General features: G+C 39.3%; 1 protein-coding gene across 3 annotated transcripts in view; it reads right to left on the bottom strand.

The window, feature by feature from the left end:
- Positions 1 to 22,543, bottom strand: part of ANXA6 (annexin A6) — a 779,963-nt gene that overhangs the window by 151,453 nt on the left and 605,967 nt on the right. For 2 of the 3 annotated variants that reach the window (XM_044075649.1, XM_044075650.1), the window contains exon 21: positions 15,171 to 15,188. The exons of the other annotated variant lie outside the window; for it this stretch is intronic. In XM_044075649.1, the coding sequence (XP_043931584.1) occupies positions 15,171 to 15,188 (18 nt within the window). The remainder of the gene's footprint in view (positions 1 to 15,170; positions 15,189 to 22,543) is intronic. 3 annotated transcript variants of the gene reach the window in all.

Genomic DNA, 22,543 nt, shown 5'->3' with positions numbered 1-22,543 from the left:
TTGAGGTCTCATGTGTGGGTTACTCAAGTGGAGCTTGACTTGCGGATATGCAGCAGTTCCATCAGAACAGGGTTTGAGACTGCTTTCTATGCCAGACAGAGGTCACCTCCGAGGAGTCTTTAGGAAACTGAGTACAGGGACAGGGCTTTTAGCCTGTGTAAGGTAGATGTTTAAAGCCCTGGAATATCTAGGTGATGAATCTCTGTCGTCTCTCCAGCTGCTGCATGTGCTTTGCAAGGTACATGCCGAAAGAGGCATTGTATTCAATAATCGTTCTTAACAGGGTAGAATACAGGGATGTTATGACCAACTTGCCCCTGGATGAGATCAATGACCTGAGTCATGTAGAATGCTTTCATACAATGAAGGCAATATGGTGGTCAAAAGTCAGTTTGCTATCAACCTGAGTTCATAAGTCCCTCACAACTGATTGCGTGCTTCATGCCTTACACATGTGCATACATATATATGTGTGTGTGTGTGTGTGTGTTTGTACATACATATATATATATGTATATAGGTATACACATGTATGTATAGATTATATACACACATTATATACATGCACACACACACACACACACACACACACACACACACACACACACACACACACACACATACATATATACATATAAACACATATACATATATACACACATGCACACACACGTATATATATATATATATATATATATATATATATATATATATATATATATATAAACATACACACACATATATATATATATATATATATATATATATATATATATATATATATATATACACACACACACACACACACACACACACACACAGTGGATATCAAAAGTGTACACACCCCTGCCAAAATGCCAGGCTCCTGTGAGATACAAAAATGAGACCACAATAAATCACTTCAAAACCCTTCCCACCTTCAACACGACCCACAACCTATACAATTCAATTGAAAAACAAACAAATCTGTTAAGGGAAAAATATAACTAAAAAACGTACAATAAGCTGGTTGCACAAGTGTGCACACCCCCAAACCAATACCCCATTTTCATTCATCAGCCCCTCAAAGTATTCTTTCTATCTACTCAACACACTCCTGTTTTGTGAGTATGTTTCCCTTGTTATCCTTTATCACCCTTACCTGCTTCATATCTTTCTCAGCTTGGTCCCTCTGCCTAGCCAATTGGTACAGGTCCTTTTCTATCTCCTTAGTGTCCAAATTTTCATACTACTCTCCATACACATTATTCTTAGACTTCACTCCTGTCTCTTTGCCATATGCCTCATCTCCTTATACTCCTGTCTACTTCTTTCATCTCTCTGACAATCTCACAACTTCTTCATCATCCTCTTTTTCTGTATGCTCTCCTGTGCTTCCTCATTCCATTACCAGGTGTCCTTGTCCTCCTTTCACTGTCCAGATGTCACACCAAACATCTTTCTAGCCATCTCCCTTACCAGCTCTGCTGTAGTTACCCAGCTATCTGGTAACTCCTCACTGCCACCCAATGCCCGTCTTAACTCTTTCCTAAACTCCACCTTACACGTATCCTTTTTCATCTTTCACCATTTGATCCTTGGCACTGTTCTCACTCTCCTCCTCCTCTTCTTCTTGATCCCCAACATCATCCTACAGACCACCATCCTATGCTGCCTTACTACGCTTTCCCTGTCACCACTTTACACTCTCCAATCTCCTTCAGACTGGCTCTCCTATATAGGATATAATCCACCTGTGTGCATCTTCCTCCACTCTTACATGTCACCCTATGCTCCTCCCTCTTCAGGCCTAATGATAGGAAAATATTCATAATTTCACCCAGCAGGGTTGTGATAATGAGGAAAAGAGTGCGTTTATACAGCACTTGTGGGACAATATGAATTGATATTGATAATGGGTGACCTGAATGCACATATTGGGACAGACACAACAGAATTTGAGGACTGCTTGGCTCCACATGGGTGGCTCCAACAGGAATAAAGGAGGAGAGACCATTCTAGGCTTCTGTCTGACAAATGGCTTGCTGGTAGCCAACACAAGGATGAGAAAAGACAGAGCGTCACAAGTTGACATACACCAGTGGCCAACATGCAACTCCTAGTAAGGAAAGGGCAATAGAGTAGAATCAGTGATTGCAAAGTCATTCCCAGTGAAACAGGTGGCCTACAGCATAAACCACAGGTTGCCCCAGTCAGTGGTCAGAGATGGCTCTAAGGTCAATAGAGACCATGCTGAAAAGCTGGAAGTTGACTAGAGAGATAGCACAACAGTTCAAGGAATTACTTAGGGCTCCAGCACCTCAAGAAGAGGAAATAGGTGGAGATGAAGAAGAAAGCCAGCACCTCAAACCAGCATGTGTGAGGACTACAGAAGAGAAATGCAGCCAAGCCAGGAATGGAAGGAAATAAGGTACATAAGAAAAGTTGATAGTGGAATGCAGAAGTCCAGAAATTCGAGAAAAGAAAGAAAGAATGCAAGAAAAAGTGAATCAGGAAAGACAGACCAGGCTAGGAAGGGATATTGGCTGGCTAACAAAGAGGCTAAGAGAGGAGTTACAGTAGCAAAAGAAATTAGGCATCAGTGGCTCTCTAACAGCCTCTGGAAAGTGACTGAGGAGATGCCATAAAGGAAACTGTATCAGGTTGCAAGGCAAAGATGGAAAGATAAAGAAGAAAGTCAGACACCCTTCATAAGGGATAACAGCAACAATCTGCTCACCAGTTCACAAGACATCAAAGGCAGATGGAATGAGTACTTCCAACAGCTTCTGAATGAAGAAAACACCACAGAAACTGTACTGCCCCAGACACAGCCTGCAATGAAAGAGGAGGAGGAGCCCACCATAGAAGAAGTAAAAACAGCACCAAGAAAAATGAAGTCAGGGAAAGTAGCAAGCTCAGATGAGGTCACAGCAGATATGATAAAAGATATTGGGTGAGATAGGTGAGAAATGGCTCCCGAGGGTACTCATAGCAATATGGAGAGAAAGGTGTATCCCAGATGACTGAAGTATAGGCATAGTAGGGTCAGCATTCAAGAACAAAGAGGACATCCACAACTGTGGGCAGTATAGAAGTATCAAACTCCTATTACACTGCGTGAATGTTCTGGAGAGGGTGATTGATAAACGAATACTAAGAGTAGTATAAAGTAAGATGGGAGATGAACAGTCCAGATTCACATCAGAATGCAGCACAACTATACACATGTTTGTAGTGAGACAGATATTTCAAAAGAAGATAGAAATGAGGAAAAAGTCCAACTGGGCATTCCCAGACTTGGAGAAAGCATATAATGCGGTCCCAAGGAAGCTGATTTGGGCAGTCCTGTGGTGGTCTGAAGTCCCAGAAACATTGGTAGAATTAGTGCAAGCTTTGTATAAGACCCTAGTGACTCAAGTATGAACAGTGTTTGTTCTCATTGAGGGCTTCCCAATGGGAGCTCTGACCCACTGCTGTTCAAACTGGTGAAGGATTACAATAGCAAAAAGGTCGGAGGGGACAGATCAACAAAGTTGCTGTATGCAGATGATGTGGCATTACAGGCAGACTCATGGTATGCAAAACTGAAGTAACAAGGGATGGGATGAAACTGAGTACATATAAGACAGTTGCAATGGCAGCAAATGGGAGAAACAGAAAATGTTGAGAATTGAGATAGAAGGGAAAACAGTGGAACAGGTTAACAGCTTCAAGAATCTGGGAGGGGAGGTTGAGGAGAAGGGAAGGCTGTATGTGGAGGTCAAAGCTAGAATCAGAGGGACTGCAGCCGACTGGCACAGAGTGTCAGATGTAGTGTATAACAGAAGAATGCCAAAAAAGCTGAAAAGTAAGGTGTATAATACAGTGGTGCGACCAGTACTACTGTATGGTACAGAAACCTGGGCATTAAAGGCAGAGCAGTTTAGGAAGCTAGAGGTGATAGGGATGAAGTGCCTGAGATGGGTGACAGGATGCACATTGTGGGACAGATGAAGAAATGATGACATAACAGCAGAAACCAAAGCAGTCCCAATTGCAGAAAAGGTCAAAGTGAACACATTATGGTGGTTCAGACACATGTGCAGAAAAGCAGAAGACTAATTGGTGAAGAAGAAGATTTAAGACAGACAGGAAGAAGGCAAGAGGAAATTCAGCAAAAGAGGTGGATGGGTTGAGTGAGAGAAGAGCTGTGACAATCAGGCATGAATGTTGAAGAAATCAGTAGAGTGGCATTGAATAGAACGAGAGAGAGAGAAAGGGATAGTGACAATTGACACAATACCCCAACCCCATGTAGGGAATGGGAAAAATGTGCTTGAATGATGATGATGAATATTACATTTTTGACAAAAATGGGAAATTCCGAGGAACAACACTCATACATCACAGTCAAAATGTTGCACCTTTGGAATAATATATCCTTACATGTATGACAGTCTGAAGGGATGGAGTGTTTTAAAAAGAATTCCGATTCTCGTGCTGGGGGCAATGTTTATGTACCATTTCTTAGATAATCAGTGCTCCTAGATGGCCATTCAGCTTGATCATTGTTTTAAAACTTATGAAAATATTTTAACTTGTTGTTGTTAGATGCATACAGTACCACACATTTCTCTATTCCCTCATGAACACTGACATAAAAGGTGTACACAGCAGATGTTTAAAAAAAGTAATAGTCCCGGACATCAAGAGTCAGGTTCTAGGGAAAAAGCTTACCGATAATAAAAGCTCTATTTTGAGGTCTGGGGGAAAAACTGTTTTATCTGACTATTAAACAAAACATTGAACAGCTGTGTGTGGTTAACTATGATCAGAGCTTAATATGGATGCAATCTGAAATCCAGCACTTTTCTCCACACTCTGGTGGTGCTCTTCTAAACATGTGCTGCCACTGAACAATTCACACATTTTTGTATTTCCTACCTGGTGCACTCAATTGCTGCAAAAATAAATAAAAAAAAATGAATAGTAATGCACCAGGAGGCTCCTTTTAACAGAATGATGTGGTCTGATTGAGTGGAATCAGCTTTTAGACCACTGCAGATCCTGTTCACATATGAGTTAAAAATGCAAAGATTTGATTGGATATTACAATCACACAGGCTGCTTGTGCAACTCTAAACTGTGGACAGTTGGAGAGCATCATTTACTGGCTTATTAGGATGCCAAGATATTTAAAATCTAAGAGTTTGGCATTTTTCTTAAAAAAGTTTAACCCAAAAAGAAAGAAAAAAAGCAATCTGGATGGCCATTTAAATAGTCGCAATATGCCATATTTCTGAAAACATTTAAATGGAAAGTTTTTGTCTTTTCCTGGTTAGGGGTCACCACAGTAGAACTCCGGTCCACTAATGATTGACAGTAGATTTTTATGGTGCCAAGTTGCCAGCCCGACACACAACCTTCAGCGAAGGCACACCCATTCATGCATGTCTTTCTGAGGCCACTTGACAGCAGGGAGGACATGCAGACTCCACACAGAAGGCACTCCAGTCGAGAATCGAACAGGAGAACCTCTTGCTGTGAGGCAACAATGCTACCACTGTACCACCGCGGCTTCCTTGAAACAAAACATTCAAATGGAAAGTATATGTTTTAAACTGGTACAGTCACATGCCACATATTAAAGAAGATAGAAATGAATTTGTTTAATTTTTGAATATCAAAATGTAACTGACTATGTGATGTTCTAATGAACTAATGCGCATGTTAATAAGATTTGGCCCCATTGGCTATGTCTTGCTTAGTTTGATGTATTTATTTGTACCAATTCTTTTTATCCAACAGACTGAAAATGGCGATGAGCATACCTATAACATCAACACTGAGAACTTTCTTGTTAAGCTGAGTATGTATGTGTAGGTTACACAACAACTTATCATTCATGTTGAATATACTTGTCTATGAAGTAATCAGTTAAGAACACAACAGAAACAGGGTGGTTGAGTTTGAAAAAATTAGATTTACTCAGTGTCAGGTCTCTGAAGAAAGAAACCCTGAAAAAGAGTTTCTTATTACCTTAAGAAAACTTTTGGGTTCTCCCCTAGGACCTAAAAAAGGATTTCTCTTCTTAGCTCATGTTTTTACAAGTGTAGTTTGCTGGGCAGATGTATTTGTTAATGCAAGCCTGGGAGAGGCATGCTAAGAAAGCATGCTGTAAGGGTAGGTATAGAAGGAAGGAAAAGGGTAGAAATAGTTAAAGGTGGAGGAAGTTGGAGGCTTAGGTAGAGAGGTCAGATGGGAGGGAGTGAGACATGCAGACAAAGTAGGGAAACAGGTATACAAGACGACTGAAAGGGGCTATCAGCCTCTTTTGCTGTCAGTAATAGGAACTCACCCAACCTCACTCACCTGTTGGATGGGGGTTGCAGTTTTCAGGGTTTGTTATGGGTGGGAAGTTCTCCTTTTCCCCTCCCTTTCTTTCTGATGTAAACATGGGAGTGAGCAGTGAGTTATGCTACTCCTGGTGGGTGTGTCTGGTTGCTGTTAGTGAGTGGGATGTTAACACTGCTATATCGTATGTTAGTTAAGATGTACTGATGGGTTTGTAATGCTGCCAGTTCATAGTTGCTGTTTTAATTTTTGAATATCAAAATGTAACTGACTATGTGATGTTCTAATGAACTGATGCGCATGTTAATAAAATTTGGCCCCATTGGCTATGTGTGGCTATTTGTGTTGGGCACAAATTCAAGGAATAAAAAAAGACTACAGCAAAAAAAAATAGATAAATGTAAGAATAAAATCTGTGTCAGTATCAAAAAAAAAGAACCTGTAACAGACCCTAACATGTTAAACCCACTCCACATTCACAAATCCAATGGGGTCAAAAACGCCCACAAAAGACATCTCAGTCTCTTTTGCAGAATAACTAGAACATGCTGGAGGATAGGTATGCATCACAGAGAATATCACTTCTTTGAAATAGGTTCATAGGTTCATAGCAGTTTACTAGGCTAGCAGCCTTAGAGCCTTTAGCCACGTTAATCTCAACTATCCCCATTTGTTCTTTTTTGGGTAGTTTGCAGAATGAACTTATGAACATAGCGGGTCTGTGATCAACACCGGCTACCTGTGTTCATGAGGGACATGGGTGCCATTCCAGGGGTGAAATTGCTGTCTCCCATCCAATTATCTAATTTACGTTTGAATAGGGTCAGTGAAGAGCTCTGTTTTACGTGAATGGGGAGTCTATTCCAGAGAAGCGTCAGTCTCTGGGAGACATATCTGTCTCTCCAGCATGATCTGTTAATGTCACAAGCTAGGTTGATATTCCTAGAGTGAGTGACTCTTGAGCCATTTGACATTTGGATGTGCAGTATTTCCATTAAGGCAGGATTGGAGATTGCCCTATAGGCCAGGCACAAGTCACCTCTCAGCAGCCTGTAAGATACAGATTAAAGTGACAGGGCTTTCAGTCTATCCATGTAGGTCATGGTTTGGAGTCCCTGTATTTTCTTAGTGAGGAACCACTGATGTCTCTCCAGCTTCTGCAGGTATCTGGTGAGGTACATGCAAAAGCCTGCATTATACTCTATTAGTGGTCTGATGAGGGCCAAGTACAGCAGAGTTATAATATCCCTTGACCTGAATGCTATGGCCCTCATTATGAGGTGTACTATGGAGAAGGCTTTCCTTACCACTGTGGAAACTTGGCGGCCAAAGTTCAGATTGCTATCATCCTGTGTTCCCATGTCTAGCACCACTGGGTTGGAACTCAGAAGGTGCTGTCAATATTGTAATTTGTAAGGAATTCTGTTTTGCCAAAGGGAATAATAATGCATTTTTGCACTACTTTTAGACAATGGCTTTGGCACCAATAATTTGTTTGTGTTAGCCTTCCTGTAATATGTTGACATCATTGCAGGACTCAATGATTGCTGCTAGTTTGCAATCATCAGCGAACTTGGTGAGCTAAAGGTGATCTACTTTAGCTTGGACTTCTGAGAAATAGATGCCAAACAGTAAGGGGCCCAGCACAGATCCCTGTGGTACTCCACTTTTGATGGGTTTACTGGTGGAGGTGGAGTCACAAATTTTGATAGTGTGTTCTGTCAGTAAGCCAATTGGCTACCCAGCTAGTAACATAAAGGCTAATCCCTATCTGGGCAAATTTCTTAATGATTCCAGAGTGGGGAATTGTGTCAAAAGCCTTGGCAAGGTTGAGATAGGCTGTGTGCACTGTTTTACCTTTGTCCATGGCTTTGGTGACATGACCAGGTTTAATAAGCATGATCTACCCTTAAAGAAGCTAAACTGGGTTGGGTCCAGCATTTGGGGGTTGCCTATGTCCATGTTGATAAGGCCCATGATAATTCCTTCTGTGGCCATGCAGATGAGACTGGTTAGACATATGGTCTGTAGTTCCTAGGGCCAGTTGATGGCCTCCCCTTTGTGCAGGGGGATTACTGTTGCTGTTCTCCATTCTGCAGGAACATAGCCAGTTCTCAAGCTATGATTAAAGAGAATGTCAAGTAAGTCCACTACATCTTGTTTCAGATTGTTTAGTAAACAACCTGCAATATTATCTGATCTCACTGAGGCCATGTTTTTGGCCTTGGCAAATGCAGAGATGACATGTTCTCTAGTGATAATAGGCATTGGGCTGGTGTCAGGTATGTTTTGGGATATGGTAGGTGGGGGTGGGGGTGAAGTTTGCACTGAATCTGTCATCTAGCAGGTTGGTAATATCTTCCGGTGTAGTATGAGTGATCCCATCTACAACCAGTTCGGTAAATAGCTAGGTATTCCCTTTTAGACTTTGGACATAGTTAAAGAATGCCTTATGATTATCTTTGGCTAGGAATGCAATTTTGGTTTTGTAATTTGTTTTAGAAGGCTTTACAAGATTTCTGACTTTCCTGTTTAGGCTTCTGGACAACAGTTTCTTCCACTTGTTATATAATCTGTTTATACTTGAAGTCCACTGTGGTAGCTTGTTTATATGAGAAGGCCTGGTTTTGATCCATTCAGATACAGCAGAGTTGATGCAGTCACTTAAGTGTTTGTAAAAGGCATTTGTGTACACTTCCTCATAGTGATCATTGGTGTTTGTGACTGTGATTTGTATGAAGCTTTTTATACCATTGCTACGCTGTAGTTAGCTTTGGTGAAGGCTTTGTCATTTTTGTTCCTGTGAGGGTGTCAGTTCCAGTAGTTACTCCAAATGAGATTGATTTGTGGTTTGACCTAACCAGGGAGGGCATCATGCATGGGGAAGTACAGTGACCCCCCCATGTTGGTGAGTGCTATGTCTAGAACATTAGATCCCCTAGTGGGGTGCAGACTATCTGTTCTAGAGAATTTGTGTTAACAAAGTCCAGGAACCTCTGGGTGACCGTGTCTTTGCTTGTGTATGTCCCCCAGTCTATGGAAGGATAATTTAAATCTCCCATGACTAAGGTGTTGGGATGTATGGTGAGGGATTCCAGTAAATCGAGGTAGGTGGAGTACTTATCCTGGTTCATGGTGGGGGATCTATAGCTAGCAATGATGTGATATGGTACTTTCACAATAGTTAATTGGACATGGAGTAGTTTGAGAGAGTCATGCTGTTTGACCAGCCTCGAAGAATTTGACTTTAATGAAGATGGATACACCTCCACCTTTGGTCCCTTCACACTTATTTTGAGGACTGAATGTGTGGAAGGCATTGTAGCCTTGCATGGCCAGGGTGCTCTCAGTGGCCTTGAACCATGTCTCAGTAACTGCACAGATGTCAGCATCCTCCAAGGTGAGGAGTGCTTATAGAGAGTGCAGATCCATGTTTAAAATCCTAGCATTAAGCAGCATGACCCTGAATTTGTCTTGATTGGATTTTGTTACTTTGGAAAATTTGTTTTTTTGACATTGCCTATAAAATGGACTTTAGGGAGGCAAGGGCCTTTGCCAGTATCGAAAAGCCTGGGGGCAGGTGCAGACCATTTCTAGCAAAGCAGCAAGGTCTGTCTACCATATCCTCCCAGTGTGACAAATACTGGATCCTAAACAAAATCCACAAGAGGAATCAACTTCCTCTCCATATAAAGCAAGGTACAATGGACAAATGGATGGGTACTCACAAATTTGTTCGTAATTTAGCACATTTATCTGTCATGGATAGGGGCGGCATATAAATGTTTTGCTCATCTCTGGGTTATTTGTACCTAAAATATTAGGTCTCAAAAATTTCATCGGAATGCATGTCTATGTTGACAGTGAATGGCTTTTTGATCACCACATATCCACCACTGTAAGGAAGTCCTGTTTTCAACATCTAAAAGTATGGTGTTTAGGTCCAGGTATATAATCATTCCACTGTATAATGCCCCATTCGATATTTACCTGTCCAAATACTTGTCACTGCTAGAGTGACCACAACACTTTCTCACAAAAAAAAAAAAAAAATCACAAAAACTATGCAGACTACCCTTCACGCCTTGTCCTCTACTCATTATCATACATGCTACTAAGAGGTGACCTCTGCCTCATGTATAGAAATACAGACCCTGTTCTGTCAGACCTATTACACATTCGCAAGTCCAGTGTTAGCATGAACACTTGCTCAAGGGATCTCAATCTCAATCTCTTTTGTAACATAAATAAACATGTGAGAAGGACAGAAATGTATCACAGAGAATACCTATTTTACAGAATCATCTTCCACTCCACATAAAATGAAGTACTTTTCCAACTGTGGTCAAATGTAATTTGGATGAATGGATGGGAAACTGCAAATTCACTTCTTGTTTAGCACCCACATCCTTTGTGGATCGTGTCAACAAGTAAATGTCCCAACACTTCCTTGTTCTGCATGACTGGATTATTCGTATGGAAAATATAAGGGGTGGCACAGTGGTGCAGCAGTTAATGTTGTCACCTCACAGCAAGAGGTTCTCTGGTTAGATTCTCAGCTGGGATGTCTTCTGTGCAGAGTCTGCATGTCCTCCCTGTGTTCGTGTGGGTTTCCTCTGGGTGCTCCGGTTTCTTCCCACATTCCAAAGACATGCATCTGGAGTGTTTCTCCCCGGGCCTCTGCTGAAAATAGGTTCTGTCCTAGACAGACTTTCCTGGTCAACAAATGTTAAATAATAAAAAATAAATAATAAATAAGAGCTAAAATGTACCGTGGGAAAGTAAAGCTAGGCTTCTTAAGATCCTCACAAATCAATAGTCTAGTAAGTATCTATGAACCCATGAGCAGCTTGTTGTGACAGCTGTACAGTAAACATGCAGCTCTATTTGCTTTAATAGAAGTATGTATATCTGTAAATCTCCACTGATGAAATGGCACAGTCACAGTTACTGAAAAGCAATTTGAAATTCAACCTCCTCAAAAATAATTTTAAAGCAATGATAAGATTTTCAATTTTTGACCTGTTGGTAAGTACAAATGCAAAGCCTCTACTCAATAAGTCAGCATGATCCACATCAAAATAAAGATGTGAAAAATAATATAAATCTCACCTTTGCTATTCCTTACAATATTAGGCAGGGTTTCAGATGAAGAAGAAGAAGATTCAATATGCATAGAAAAAATAGACAAACTTAATTCATTTTCATGTGTCTGTAAAATCTGAGAATAAGGGTTAATCATTGTTTTATTAAAACTTCATTTTTTGCAGCTACAGTTCTAAGGGTATTGTATATTTGGCTTTGTGTCAACATTGCAATTGTTCTTATGTTTGTAAAACCAAAAGGAAATTCAGGGAACGTATATATGAGCATTTGCCTGATATTAGGAAACATAATGTCAACGATTCGCTTTCCAAATGTATGCTTAAGTTTCCTGGGCATAGTTTTGTTTTTTAGGAAGTGATGTTGACAAAAAAAGGATCCCAGAGATGGTCCATGGGATGAATTGATTGAACTTAAAGAGCTTAGGTGTTAGATTAAACTACATGCTTATTTGTATCCTGGTTTAAATGAAAGCATTTCCACTGTTAGTGTGTTAAAACTGAAATATTTTCAAGTATAATTTCTATACATTAAAACATCTTTTAATGTTTTTCTTGTATTTTGGATTTTAGGATTTGTTATTGTGGACGGCAAGCAATTTTTTTGAATGTATTTGAGCTTCAGACTTTTAACTTGAATTATCATAATGGGGGTTGTTTCATTGGGTGGTTGTGGGCATGTGATTAATTGTGGAGGATTTTTAAACTGTTTGATTTGATTTGTTATTGCTCTGATGAAGTCCGTGTTACAAGCTGGAAGAAAGCTCTTAACCTGTGCTTCAAATACATTCTTCCTATTTCCTTCATCCTTTGATTAGTTTGAAGCTTTTTGTTTGGTTCTCGGCTTTTATCTCTAAAACGTTGCCTCTCCAATACTCTTGTCCTAACTTCTCTTCATGTTGGTCCCAACAACCCTGGACCTTCTACTGAGTTACAGTGTACCAGAGCCTCGTGCATTCCTTGACCTTATCACCTTCTCTGTGAAGTAATATTTTCTTAAATACAATATGGAAATTATACATTATAGGTGCAATCCATGCCTACTTTTGGCTTATTTCAAATTTATCTTCCATTCCACTCTTCCCAGTTGTTCACAGACAGTATATCTTTCTACATTTCTATTTCCTCTTCTAATATATGCAGATATAGCTTTCTAGGCATCTGCTCATATTCCCTCTCCTTCTTACAGTCATCATTTTAGTAATCCCTTGATACACACTTTATATCATCTAAATTTCTATTATTATGTATGGTGTATAAAACCCCACAAAGGAATTCAGCACTGGCCTTCGCTGTGTTCTGCATGGTGGCAATGGAATTTCATTTTCTTTGGAATTCTTTCCTTGTGGTACAAATCCCATCATCCTGATGGCTTTTATCACAACCGTTTCACACTGCATAACATGATTCATCTTAGGGAGGGATTATTGTTCCCACATCCCGGATTCCTGCTGCCTTTTACACTTGATTTTCATACTGCACAGTATAGGTCATCTTAGGAAGGATTTTTGCTCCAACTCCTTTGTCTCTTCCTTCTGCTTAAACCGCCACTAAGACAACAAGTTTCTTTTGTGGGTTCCCCATCAAAAAGAGTATAATTTTGCATTTTTCTCCTACATTGAATCATAGTTGTCACCTATCTTGCCACAGTGCCAGTTGCCAGATGTCATCCATGTCATCTATGTTTAACATGTCAGTCTTTGTATCACAGTTATGTAACATGATTTCATTTTACATTCCCACTATAGTATCTAATACAGTGGTCCATAATGTTTAATGAACACATCTCTGTGCATGCACAGCATGTTTACTTTAAATTCTATAGACACATTTCATATTTTCCCTGAGCTCATGTCATTGAGGTTAAAGATCACACATAATCCTCAGTGGCATCAAGGCAGAGAAAAGGAATTTCACCAGGAGTATTTCTCCTTAAAGAAAACAGTAAAAACAGATGGTGCAGTGGTTGCATTGTTGCCTCACAGCAAGAGATTTTCTGGTTTGATTCTTGGCTGGGGTGCCTTTTGTGTGGAATCTGCATGTCCTGCTTGCATACATGTTGGTTTCCTCCAGGTGCTCTGGTTTCCTGACACATTACAAAGACATGTGTCTAGAGTGTTTCTGCCTGGGCCTGTGCTGAAAATTGGCTTCGTTCCAAGTTGGACATGCCTGATAAAGAAATGTTAAATAAATATTTATTTAAATAAAAATAAATAAAGTTCACTGATAGCTAAAAAGCCTGTTAGGCATATTAAGCACCAAATAATTTGTTGCAAAAGGTAAGTCATGCAAATGTGACAATACACTTTAATTAATTTCCACATATTCTCCATGATATTCTGAACCTCTCACTCTTTTATATTACTTGCCATTGAATTTTTCTTCTAAGACTATATTCTATTAATTTAATAAAGCTGTTGTTGTGGTATGTCCTCTTGTTACCCCATGGAATACAGAAGCTACACAGGGGCATAATCACTTCTGGCCATTATTTATCACAGTTCAGCCAGTAGTAGTCTTCCTTTACCAGATTATTGTTATGTAAAAGGATGCTTCCCTTCTTGATTTGGGACCTAAATCTCTGCTTATGACCAGCATCCAGTACAGCATATTTTATTTTTTCTCCAGCCCCGCCTTATCCTAGATGAAGGTACTTCCTCATATGTTCCATGAAGATTAAGCCCCCTGCCCCAAGTATGATTGTGTCCTGCCTTGCTCATCTAATGATTCTGTCTTTGGAGGAGAACCGTGCACTATGGAAGAAACATCAGACTTGTTCTTGAGGAATGTAGAAGAAAAGCAAAATCTCTGATGAATCAAGATTTGGAAACAACAAAGCAAATGTCTCTGAGTCGATGGACAGATGACCCAGCCAGAACAAACATGGCAAAATGCAAAAATTTGTGTGTAAAGACATTTAGAAAACTTATTTTTGACAATCCATCACCACAGGATTTTGCTTTTGTACTTTTCAAGCCTTGATTTATTTTCCTTCCTCATTCCCCAGGAATGAGTCTGCTGATTCACCTTGTCACATGGTTTTCTTCCAATTTGGTCATCTAGGAATTCAGTTTTTGCAAGCAGCGGTTGTCCTTATCTCTGCTGTATACTGTAACTTCTCCATTCAGCCTCACTGTCAACATGCAACTCCTCCCTTGTTCTTTTTCAGATTATACCATTTTTCTATCTGTGTCATACATCTACTAATTCCAGATTACTAATTTCTCATTGTGGTACAAGAAAAAATAGCAGACATGTTCAGTACCATTTAATTTGTTTAAGTACACACGCACACACACACACACACACACACACACACACATATATATATATATATATATATATATATATATATATATATATACTAATTAACTGTATTTTACAAGGTTATATTATAAATGGACTTGCTTTACTATATACTAACTCTGTATGATTCACTGTGGATAATTGTAGTGATGTGTCAGATATTATTTCGGTACTAGATGAAATCTCAGAGGTAAAAGACTTAAAACATTTTTTTCTCTTGATTCAGTATTTGAATTTGTCAGTTTATTCATTTGGTTGTGCAAACTGTGAGTCACTAAACAGATGTTAATCTGATCTGGGTAAACCTTTTGAATATGCACACCATACTTTCAACAAGTAAGGCATTAAGCATCTGAAAATCTGTCATAACTCTCCCCTTCTAGAAAAAATAGCTCAAAGATAAAAGATGCTGGTAAGGTGACAACTTAGTGTAGAAGATGAACTTACCAGAGTCTTACAGGCAATCTGGCAGCAGAGGGAAGAAAGAAAGGGATATATAAAGATTGTAGTAAACAGATTAGCAAGAAACAACAGCAGTAACTGGGTCCCACACAGTCTTGTATTATTTTTATCAGAATTTCTCAGTTTTCCAATTTTCATTTAGATTTTTCCATACACAAACTTACATTGAATCTCATGCCTTGAGTGACACAATCCATTACAGAGAAGGTTAGCAATTAGTAGCAAATTTTGTTTTGCTATGGAAGTTGGCCAAGTTAGGAAAGGAAGGGAAAGAAATGATTCACTGACAATATATATATGTATGTGTATATATATATATATATATATATATATATATATATATATATATATATATATATATATATATATATATATATATATATATATATATATATATATATATATATATATATATATATAAAGTACATGCAGATGGCCTATAGTACACCTGTACTGTACAGAAACAGGGAAGACTGCTGATGTGTTGGTAAGCAGGTTATTGCTAGTATATGGACAAAAAAAAAATCAAAACTAGGGGAGCTGAAATGCATTTGCTAATGTGTTGTCTATGTAACTTGAATACTACAATGACGCATGAGATTACTTAAAATATGATTTTATATGGCCTTTTGTAAAGACAAAATTTGTTGACCATCAGTAAGGACCACCTGTTCCCTTTGCTTTTCTAGGTCCTTAATCTCTAATGTACCTGCAGACCTCATGTTTTTCTCTAATGGCACCTTGCTGCTGCTAAAGCATTCACATATGGTATCTAGGTAAAATGAATGCCTATCCATGTAACCTTAGCAACTGTCCCTAAGTAGACTCTACTTTTGAACTCGTTAAAGCCATGACAATGATGAATGACAGGATACAGGCCACAACCCTACTTACAAGTGCTCATTTTTTATTTACTGGACCATTTAATTACGGAGTAGGTGCACTGGTCATTAGTCAGTTTTCACCCATAACATGGAGTCAGTAAGGAGCAGAAAAGGAGAGCATTGTAATCCAAATACAGAACAGTATAATCCAATCGCATAATATAGCAGACAGCAGAAGAAGAGTTTTATAATCTTTACAAGATGATTTTGACAGCAGCTACAAGAAATCCAATGACTAATCATGCAGTCATTAATGTACCGTCATTTGGAGACTCAGTCGCTATTTTTAATTTATCTTAATGTATGCTTTTTTTCAGTTATATTAATATTTTCATTGGCCCATCTGAAAAATTAAGTCTAATTTTTGTGGCTATTAATTTATGGCTACATCTTCTTTCTGTTTCAATAATTGGGCTCAGGAGTATAGTCTGATTAACCTCTTTATATTAGACATTTGTTCACTGTTAACCTCTTATAACTGGCAGATTTTATTGTGACTGAAGGGCTATATTAAATTTTATTTGGATTTTGGATACCTTAATGCTTAGCTTTTTTGCCAAGCCTAATTTAGCAGGCTGGCTATTACACAACTTTTTCACAATTATTTACACACGCTAATCCAGCATAATTAGAGCCAGAACCCAAAGTAGCATAAATAGGTCCTATGAACACATACATATTAATGCTCTAAATAAATTAGGGGCAACTTTTACAGAAAATGGTGTAAAACAAACTTTTATTTTTACACAAAAAGAGTGTTCACATGCACAGGGATGCATGCAGACACTATTTTGTGCGAAAACAAAAGATAATTTTGAAATGTAAACATGATCTTTAAACTCATTGTGTTCAACTTCCTGGTGCTGAGCTCCTTAATCATTAATCCCTATAGAAAGTCACTCACAGTACGGTTTCTGTCTGTGCACTGGCAGTTATTCCAATTGTGTTTTTTCTCCTTTTTCTATAGTTGTATCACTATACAGTTTGTATGGATAACTAAGGGGAGTGTACTGGCAATCGTCTACAAAAAAATCAAAGTGTTTTAGTGCATTTCAAAATGCAGAAGCTTCAGCTGGTGTGTTTCATTCAGCTGAATACATTTAAACTCAATAAAGTATAGCGGAAGCAGTAAGATTTCTCACCTCCTCTCACACCTAGTTTTGTAACCTGAAATAACTTTAACAACCAGACACTAATGCTGGCAACATTTCTATGGCTTTTTGAAAAAAAAAATATTTTGTTCAGTGAACATTTGTAATCTTGCTACATATTCTGCCACCCTTTGTGCTTGAATGCCATGTCCATACAAAAACATCTTTATGAGTCTTGCACCATATTTGCTGATATGAACCATTCTTACAGACTGCCCTCTCCTTTCCCTCATAGTGCATGTACAAAGACGTCAGCTTTTCTTACAGTGTTAGATGCAGGCTATAGTCAACCTGCTAAGACTTGTATCAGTCTAATACTTTCTTATGGGACATAACCAATGACTGCAATATCATTATTAATGCCACTTCAACACTAAACACTGACTCAAATGTGTAGTAAACCTCAGTTTTCTGCTAGTTTTCCTTATTCCATGCTTTAGTATTTTATTATAAGCAGACAGGAATGATATCATGAGTTCGATTTTAAACTGTAAACAGCAAAAATATTTCCTTTTAGTTAAACAGAAAACTGTTAGCTTTCTATAACCAAAACATATGCATAAATTCAGCTGTCCAGTTGCATGATTTTGCTTTCTTGTTTCTTATTTTTGTACCCTACTGGATAACGTGTCAGATGCATTTTGTTAAGCTGAACATTTCAGAACATACCAGTTTTCACTAATACTATACTGATGACCAATGAGAAGATGGAAACATGTCTACCATGAACATGCCCTGTATGCTGGTCTGAATACATTATTAGCACACACACTGCATTTTTTGGAGTATATGACACTTGGACATACACTTACACATAAGAAACTCAAAAGATTGAGGAAAACTCCTCAATCTTCAATTCATCGAAAAATAATAATAATAAAATCTGTTTTTTTACAGGGGTAAACCTCACTGAACCCACCACACCACGTAAATAATTACGTGTACCAGTTCCAAAATGACACTACTGTGGGGGAAAGGGTAAATTCCCATGTCTGCACTATTCGCGGTCTCCACAGAAACAAAGCTGGCAATGTTTGACTTACTTGTACGAGCACATCCACTTGTGCATGAATCGTGCCATCCCAAATAGAACCAAGATGCTCTTCTCCAAAAAAAGGAAGCCAATCTGGTGGTCCCCTGCTATAAACAAACTATACAACAGAAGGAAGAAACTGTTGCAGAAAAGAGGAAAATCCCAGGATGCAAAAAACTCCCTCACCAGCCTCAGTAAGAAGCTGAGATCCCTCATAAAATCCTCAAAAGCTAGTGACGAAAATAAAATTGCCAAAGATTCCAAAGACAACCACAAGGCATTCTATAGTTATGTCAATAATCTTAATGGCAATGCTCAGATCTGCTCTGAGCTACAACAAAATGGCATTAAATATACTGATCCCAAGGATATTGCCAATATCCTGGCAGATCGATTTAGTGCCAACTTCACTCCCCTCTCACTCCCTAAAGGGCCCATCTCAATACCAAAAGATTGCCAAATTCCAATAATCACAGCCACACAGGTAGAAACAGCACTCTCCAAAGCTAAGAATACAGCATCCATGGGACCAGATGACATCCCAGGCCGTGTACTACATGAACTACAAAATGAACTGGCACCCCACCTAAGTGTCATGTTTAATCATAGCCTCATGTCAGGCTTCGTGCCCACTGAGTGGCGCACAGCTACAGTTATCCCGCTCAACAAGGGAGGATCCACCTTGGATCCCGGGAACTACTGTCCCATCAGTCTGACAAGCCTGATCTGCAAGGGCATGGAACGCATTATCATGGAACTTATAAACAAAGACATTGGCAACCTCCAGACACTGGACCCCACCCAGTTTGGGTTTGTGAAGGGCCGATCTTGTCTCCTGAATCTGATCAACTTTTTTTAATCGGTCTCCAGAGCTGTGGACGAGGGAAAGGAGGTCCACACAGCCTATCTGGACCTCACCAAGGCCTTTGATACCATCCCCCAATCTGGAATCATAGATAAACTTACTACTCTGGGCATAAATCCCTACGTCACTCGATGGGTTGCCAACTGGCTTACTGACAGAACCCAAACTGTAAAAGTAGCCGACTCCAAATCCAGCTGCAGACAAGTGACAAGTTGAGTACCTCAGGGTTCAGTCCTGGGACCACTCTTGTTTGGCATCTACTTCTCTGAAGTACAGGCCAACACTAAGGGACTCTGGCTAACAAAGTTTGCAGATGACTGCAAACTGGGAGCCATTATTGAATCCCCAAATGATGTGGATATTCTACAAAAGGGCCTTACTGAAACAGATGCCTGGTGCCAGAGACATGGGCTCAAGCTTAATGCCAAGAAATGTATAGTCATCCCCTCTGGAAAAAAAACATGTACCCATGAACTACCACATAGGTGGCAGGACACTAAACATTGAAAGTGTGATGAGAGACTTAGGGACACAAGTGGACAGTGGTCTCACTTTCAATAACCACATTGCCACAACAGTCAGGAAATCCTTCTACGTGGCACACCTCATCACTAAGGGCTTTTCATCCAGAAAAAAGGAGGTCATTGTCCCACTGTACTCATCCCTCATTAGACCCATTATAGAGTATAATGCCCCATTTGGTATGTATCTCACAAGACATCTGCAACAGCTGGAAAGGCCACAGAAATATCTCACTAAAAAAATCACAGGCCTAAAGCAGATGCCATATGCTGACCATCTAAAAAAACTCCAGCTATACTCTGTGGCATATCATCTACTCAGAGGCGCTCTCTGCTTAACATACAAGGCCATGTCAAACCCAGAGCTGTTGGACATGCTCCACTTAAAGAAATCCCAATCCCTCAGAGCCACACACTCCAGGGATCTAAACCTTATCATCACAATGAACAAAACATGCTGGAGGGATAGGTTCCTGACCCAGAGACTCCCCATAGTCTGGAATAGACTGCCCATACATGTCAAGCAGAGCACCTCATTGGCCCTCTTCAAAAGGAACCTTGATGATTGGATGGGAGATAGGAAATTCACCCCGGGGATCTTGTCAGTCGCCCTGCTAGACAGGGGCCCAGAGAAGTAAATATTGTGGGAAAAAATTTCCAGGGAATTGTTATGGCTAGGCTTGCATAGGCCTTACGGCCGATAGCCTAGTACCAACCTATGATCCAACCTATGAACTTGCAATGACAGAATGATTTGACCATTCGTGCTCCATTTTTGGTGTACTACTATCTGACAAAAATAGCTCCTTATAGATAATAAACTGATAGTGTTTGGAGCTGGTTTCCATTACTGAATGACTCAAAATAATGGTAAGTAACATGTAGAAGTGCAGAGGTTATGAAATGAAATGACTGTAAAATTTTTTTTTAGTGTAGGATGCATTGCAATCAGCAAATTAACCTCTCATTACAGATCATAACTGAGTGAGTTACATGTTACTGAGGGACATCAGAGTGGGAGACAAAACCATGTAGTCATAGTCAATGAAGAATGCACAATAACAGAGAGATTTGTAGTTGATTTTTAGACATTATGAAGGCATGACATATACCTATATTTATATTAATACTGCCAAAGCCAAGTGGCTTACATGTATTGCATAGACCCAGATGAAACCTTATGTTTTGACAGCAAAAACTGTTGCTGACACTTGACTGCAACTAGTACTGCCTGCAAGATACTAATTATGTAAACATGTATATTTTGCATACTTTCTGTAAATAGTTCAGCAAGCAAGCATCCAGTAAAGAAGTGCTCATGGGTATAAAAGAATCCAGGAAGTGACTATTCATGGCCCTGTATAAGTTCAAGTCAACTTTAAGAAACCTGTTTCTGGCACTCACTGTTTGACTTGCATGATTTTTATATTTTATGTGACACAGAAAGTTGAGGAAATTTAAAATACAACCATAGGATTTTCTGCATCAAACACTTGCCTTGATTCATAGATGAGTGCTGCACGCCTGTGTTAAAAGTCAAGTGGTTTGCACTACAAGGCTGCTCACACCTAAACAAATAAGCATCAGAATTGTCCTAGAATCAGCCACATCCTACGCATGGGTGCTACATGTGTTAATTGGTGCTTTGCTAAGTACTATATGAATCCCGGCCAAGAATGGTATGGGCAAGACTGCTGGTTATAATTGTCATACTGCATTTAACCGTTCACAAGATATTTATATTTTTGGCTTCTACTTTTTTATCTTGAACTTTTCAGACTTTTCTGTAAAGATTCATGAACTTAAACATGTATTTAGGCTGATAAGAGTGTAACTTTCCACAGTTGCTGGTTGGGAAAGCGTTACAGTCTTGTACATCAGGATGCATTCCTGACTCCGTGTGATTATGCCTTCCATTTTTTCCTGAAACACATTACAAATGTTTCACGATGCCCTGATGGAGACAGGTCTGTAAAAAATGTTTGTATGCATATTTTTGCATATTGCAGTGTTATTTCTGGCGGGATCCTTCGGGCATCTGCTTAGGGACTTCTACTTTCATGTTTCAAGCCTTGATTCTCTGCAGATTTTATTTCTTCTTCCTCATTCCTCAAAAACTAGTCAGACAGTTCATTCCTTGTGCACATTCTTGTGACATGTCCTAATAAGCTTTATTTTTCTTTCTAGACCTTCTGCATTGAGTAACTTCAGCAGGAAGTAAGTGTCACTGCGGAATTACCAGAGAACTAGAAATGCAACTCTGGGATTTCTATGCCTGAGAAATGATATATGATTAAAACCATTTATGGGGAGGAGATATTATTCATAGTGTGAACAATGGAATCTTTACATATTTCAAAGAAACCTTATGCTGAAATCATAGCCGGCTTTAGGCACCAGCGAACCATGTGGTCACTGGTGGCCCCCTGTTCCTTGGGGCCCCCCAACCACAGCAAGTTATCTTATCCTGATATTTGTGCCTGTCAAACCAACAGAAGCTAGTACAGCATGCTTGTATACTTAATAAACCACATGGATAATAACTCTTATTTATATATCCTTTAAAATTCAAAGATATTTCTGGTTGTAGTAACAGTGTTTTGTCAAGTAACAGGCAACAGAATACCATTAAATATTTTACCACTGACATAGTGCCCCTGGCTTAGTTAAATCCTGCTGCAGGACATTTTCTTCACTAAAACTAACTACATAGCCAGCTTTAGGTCGCTGCTATACCCGTGACTGCAGGGGCCCCCCTTAATCACCCTTGACTGTGTGGGGGCCCCACAAAAGCTGCTGTTGGTTGGGGAAAAATGAGGAAATGCATGTATTTGCTAATTATGTGCTTTAACCTGAACAGGGCTGTGATATGACCCTGTTAGGATAAAGATGATAAACAACATA

The sequence above is a fragment of the Protopterus annectens genome, chromosome 6.part1, assembly GCF_019279795.1.
Source record: "Protopterus annectens isolate FY-2018-M chromosome 6.part1, PAN1.0, whole genome shotgun sequence".
NCBI classification, from domain to species: domain Eukaryota; kingdom Metazoa; phylum Chordata; order Ceratodontiformes; family Protopteridae; genus Protopterus; species Protopterus annectens.
The sequence above is the reverse complement of the archived record's forward strand: the minus strand, read 5'-3'. Positions and strand labels throughout refer to the sequence as shown.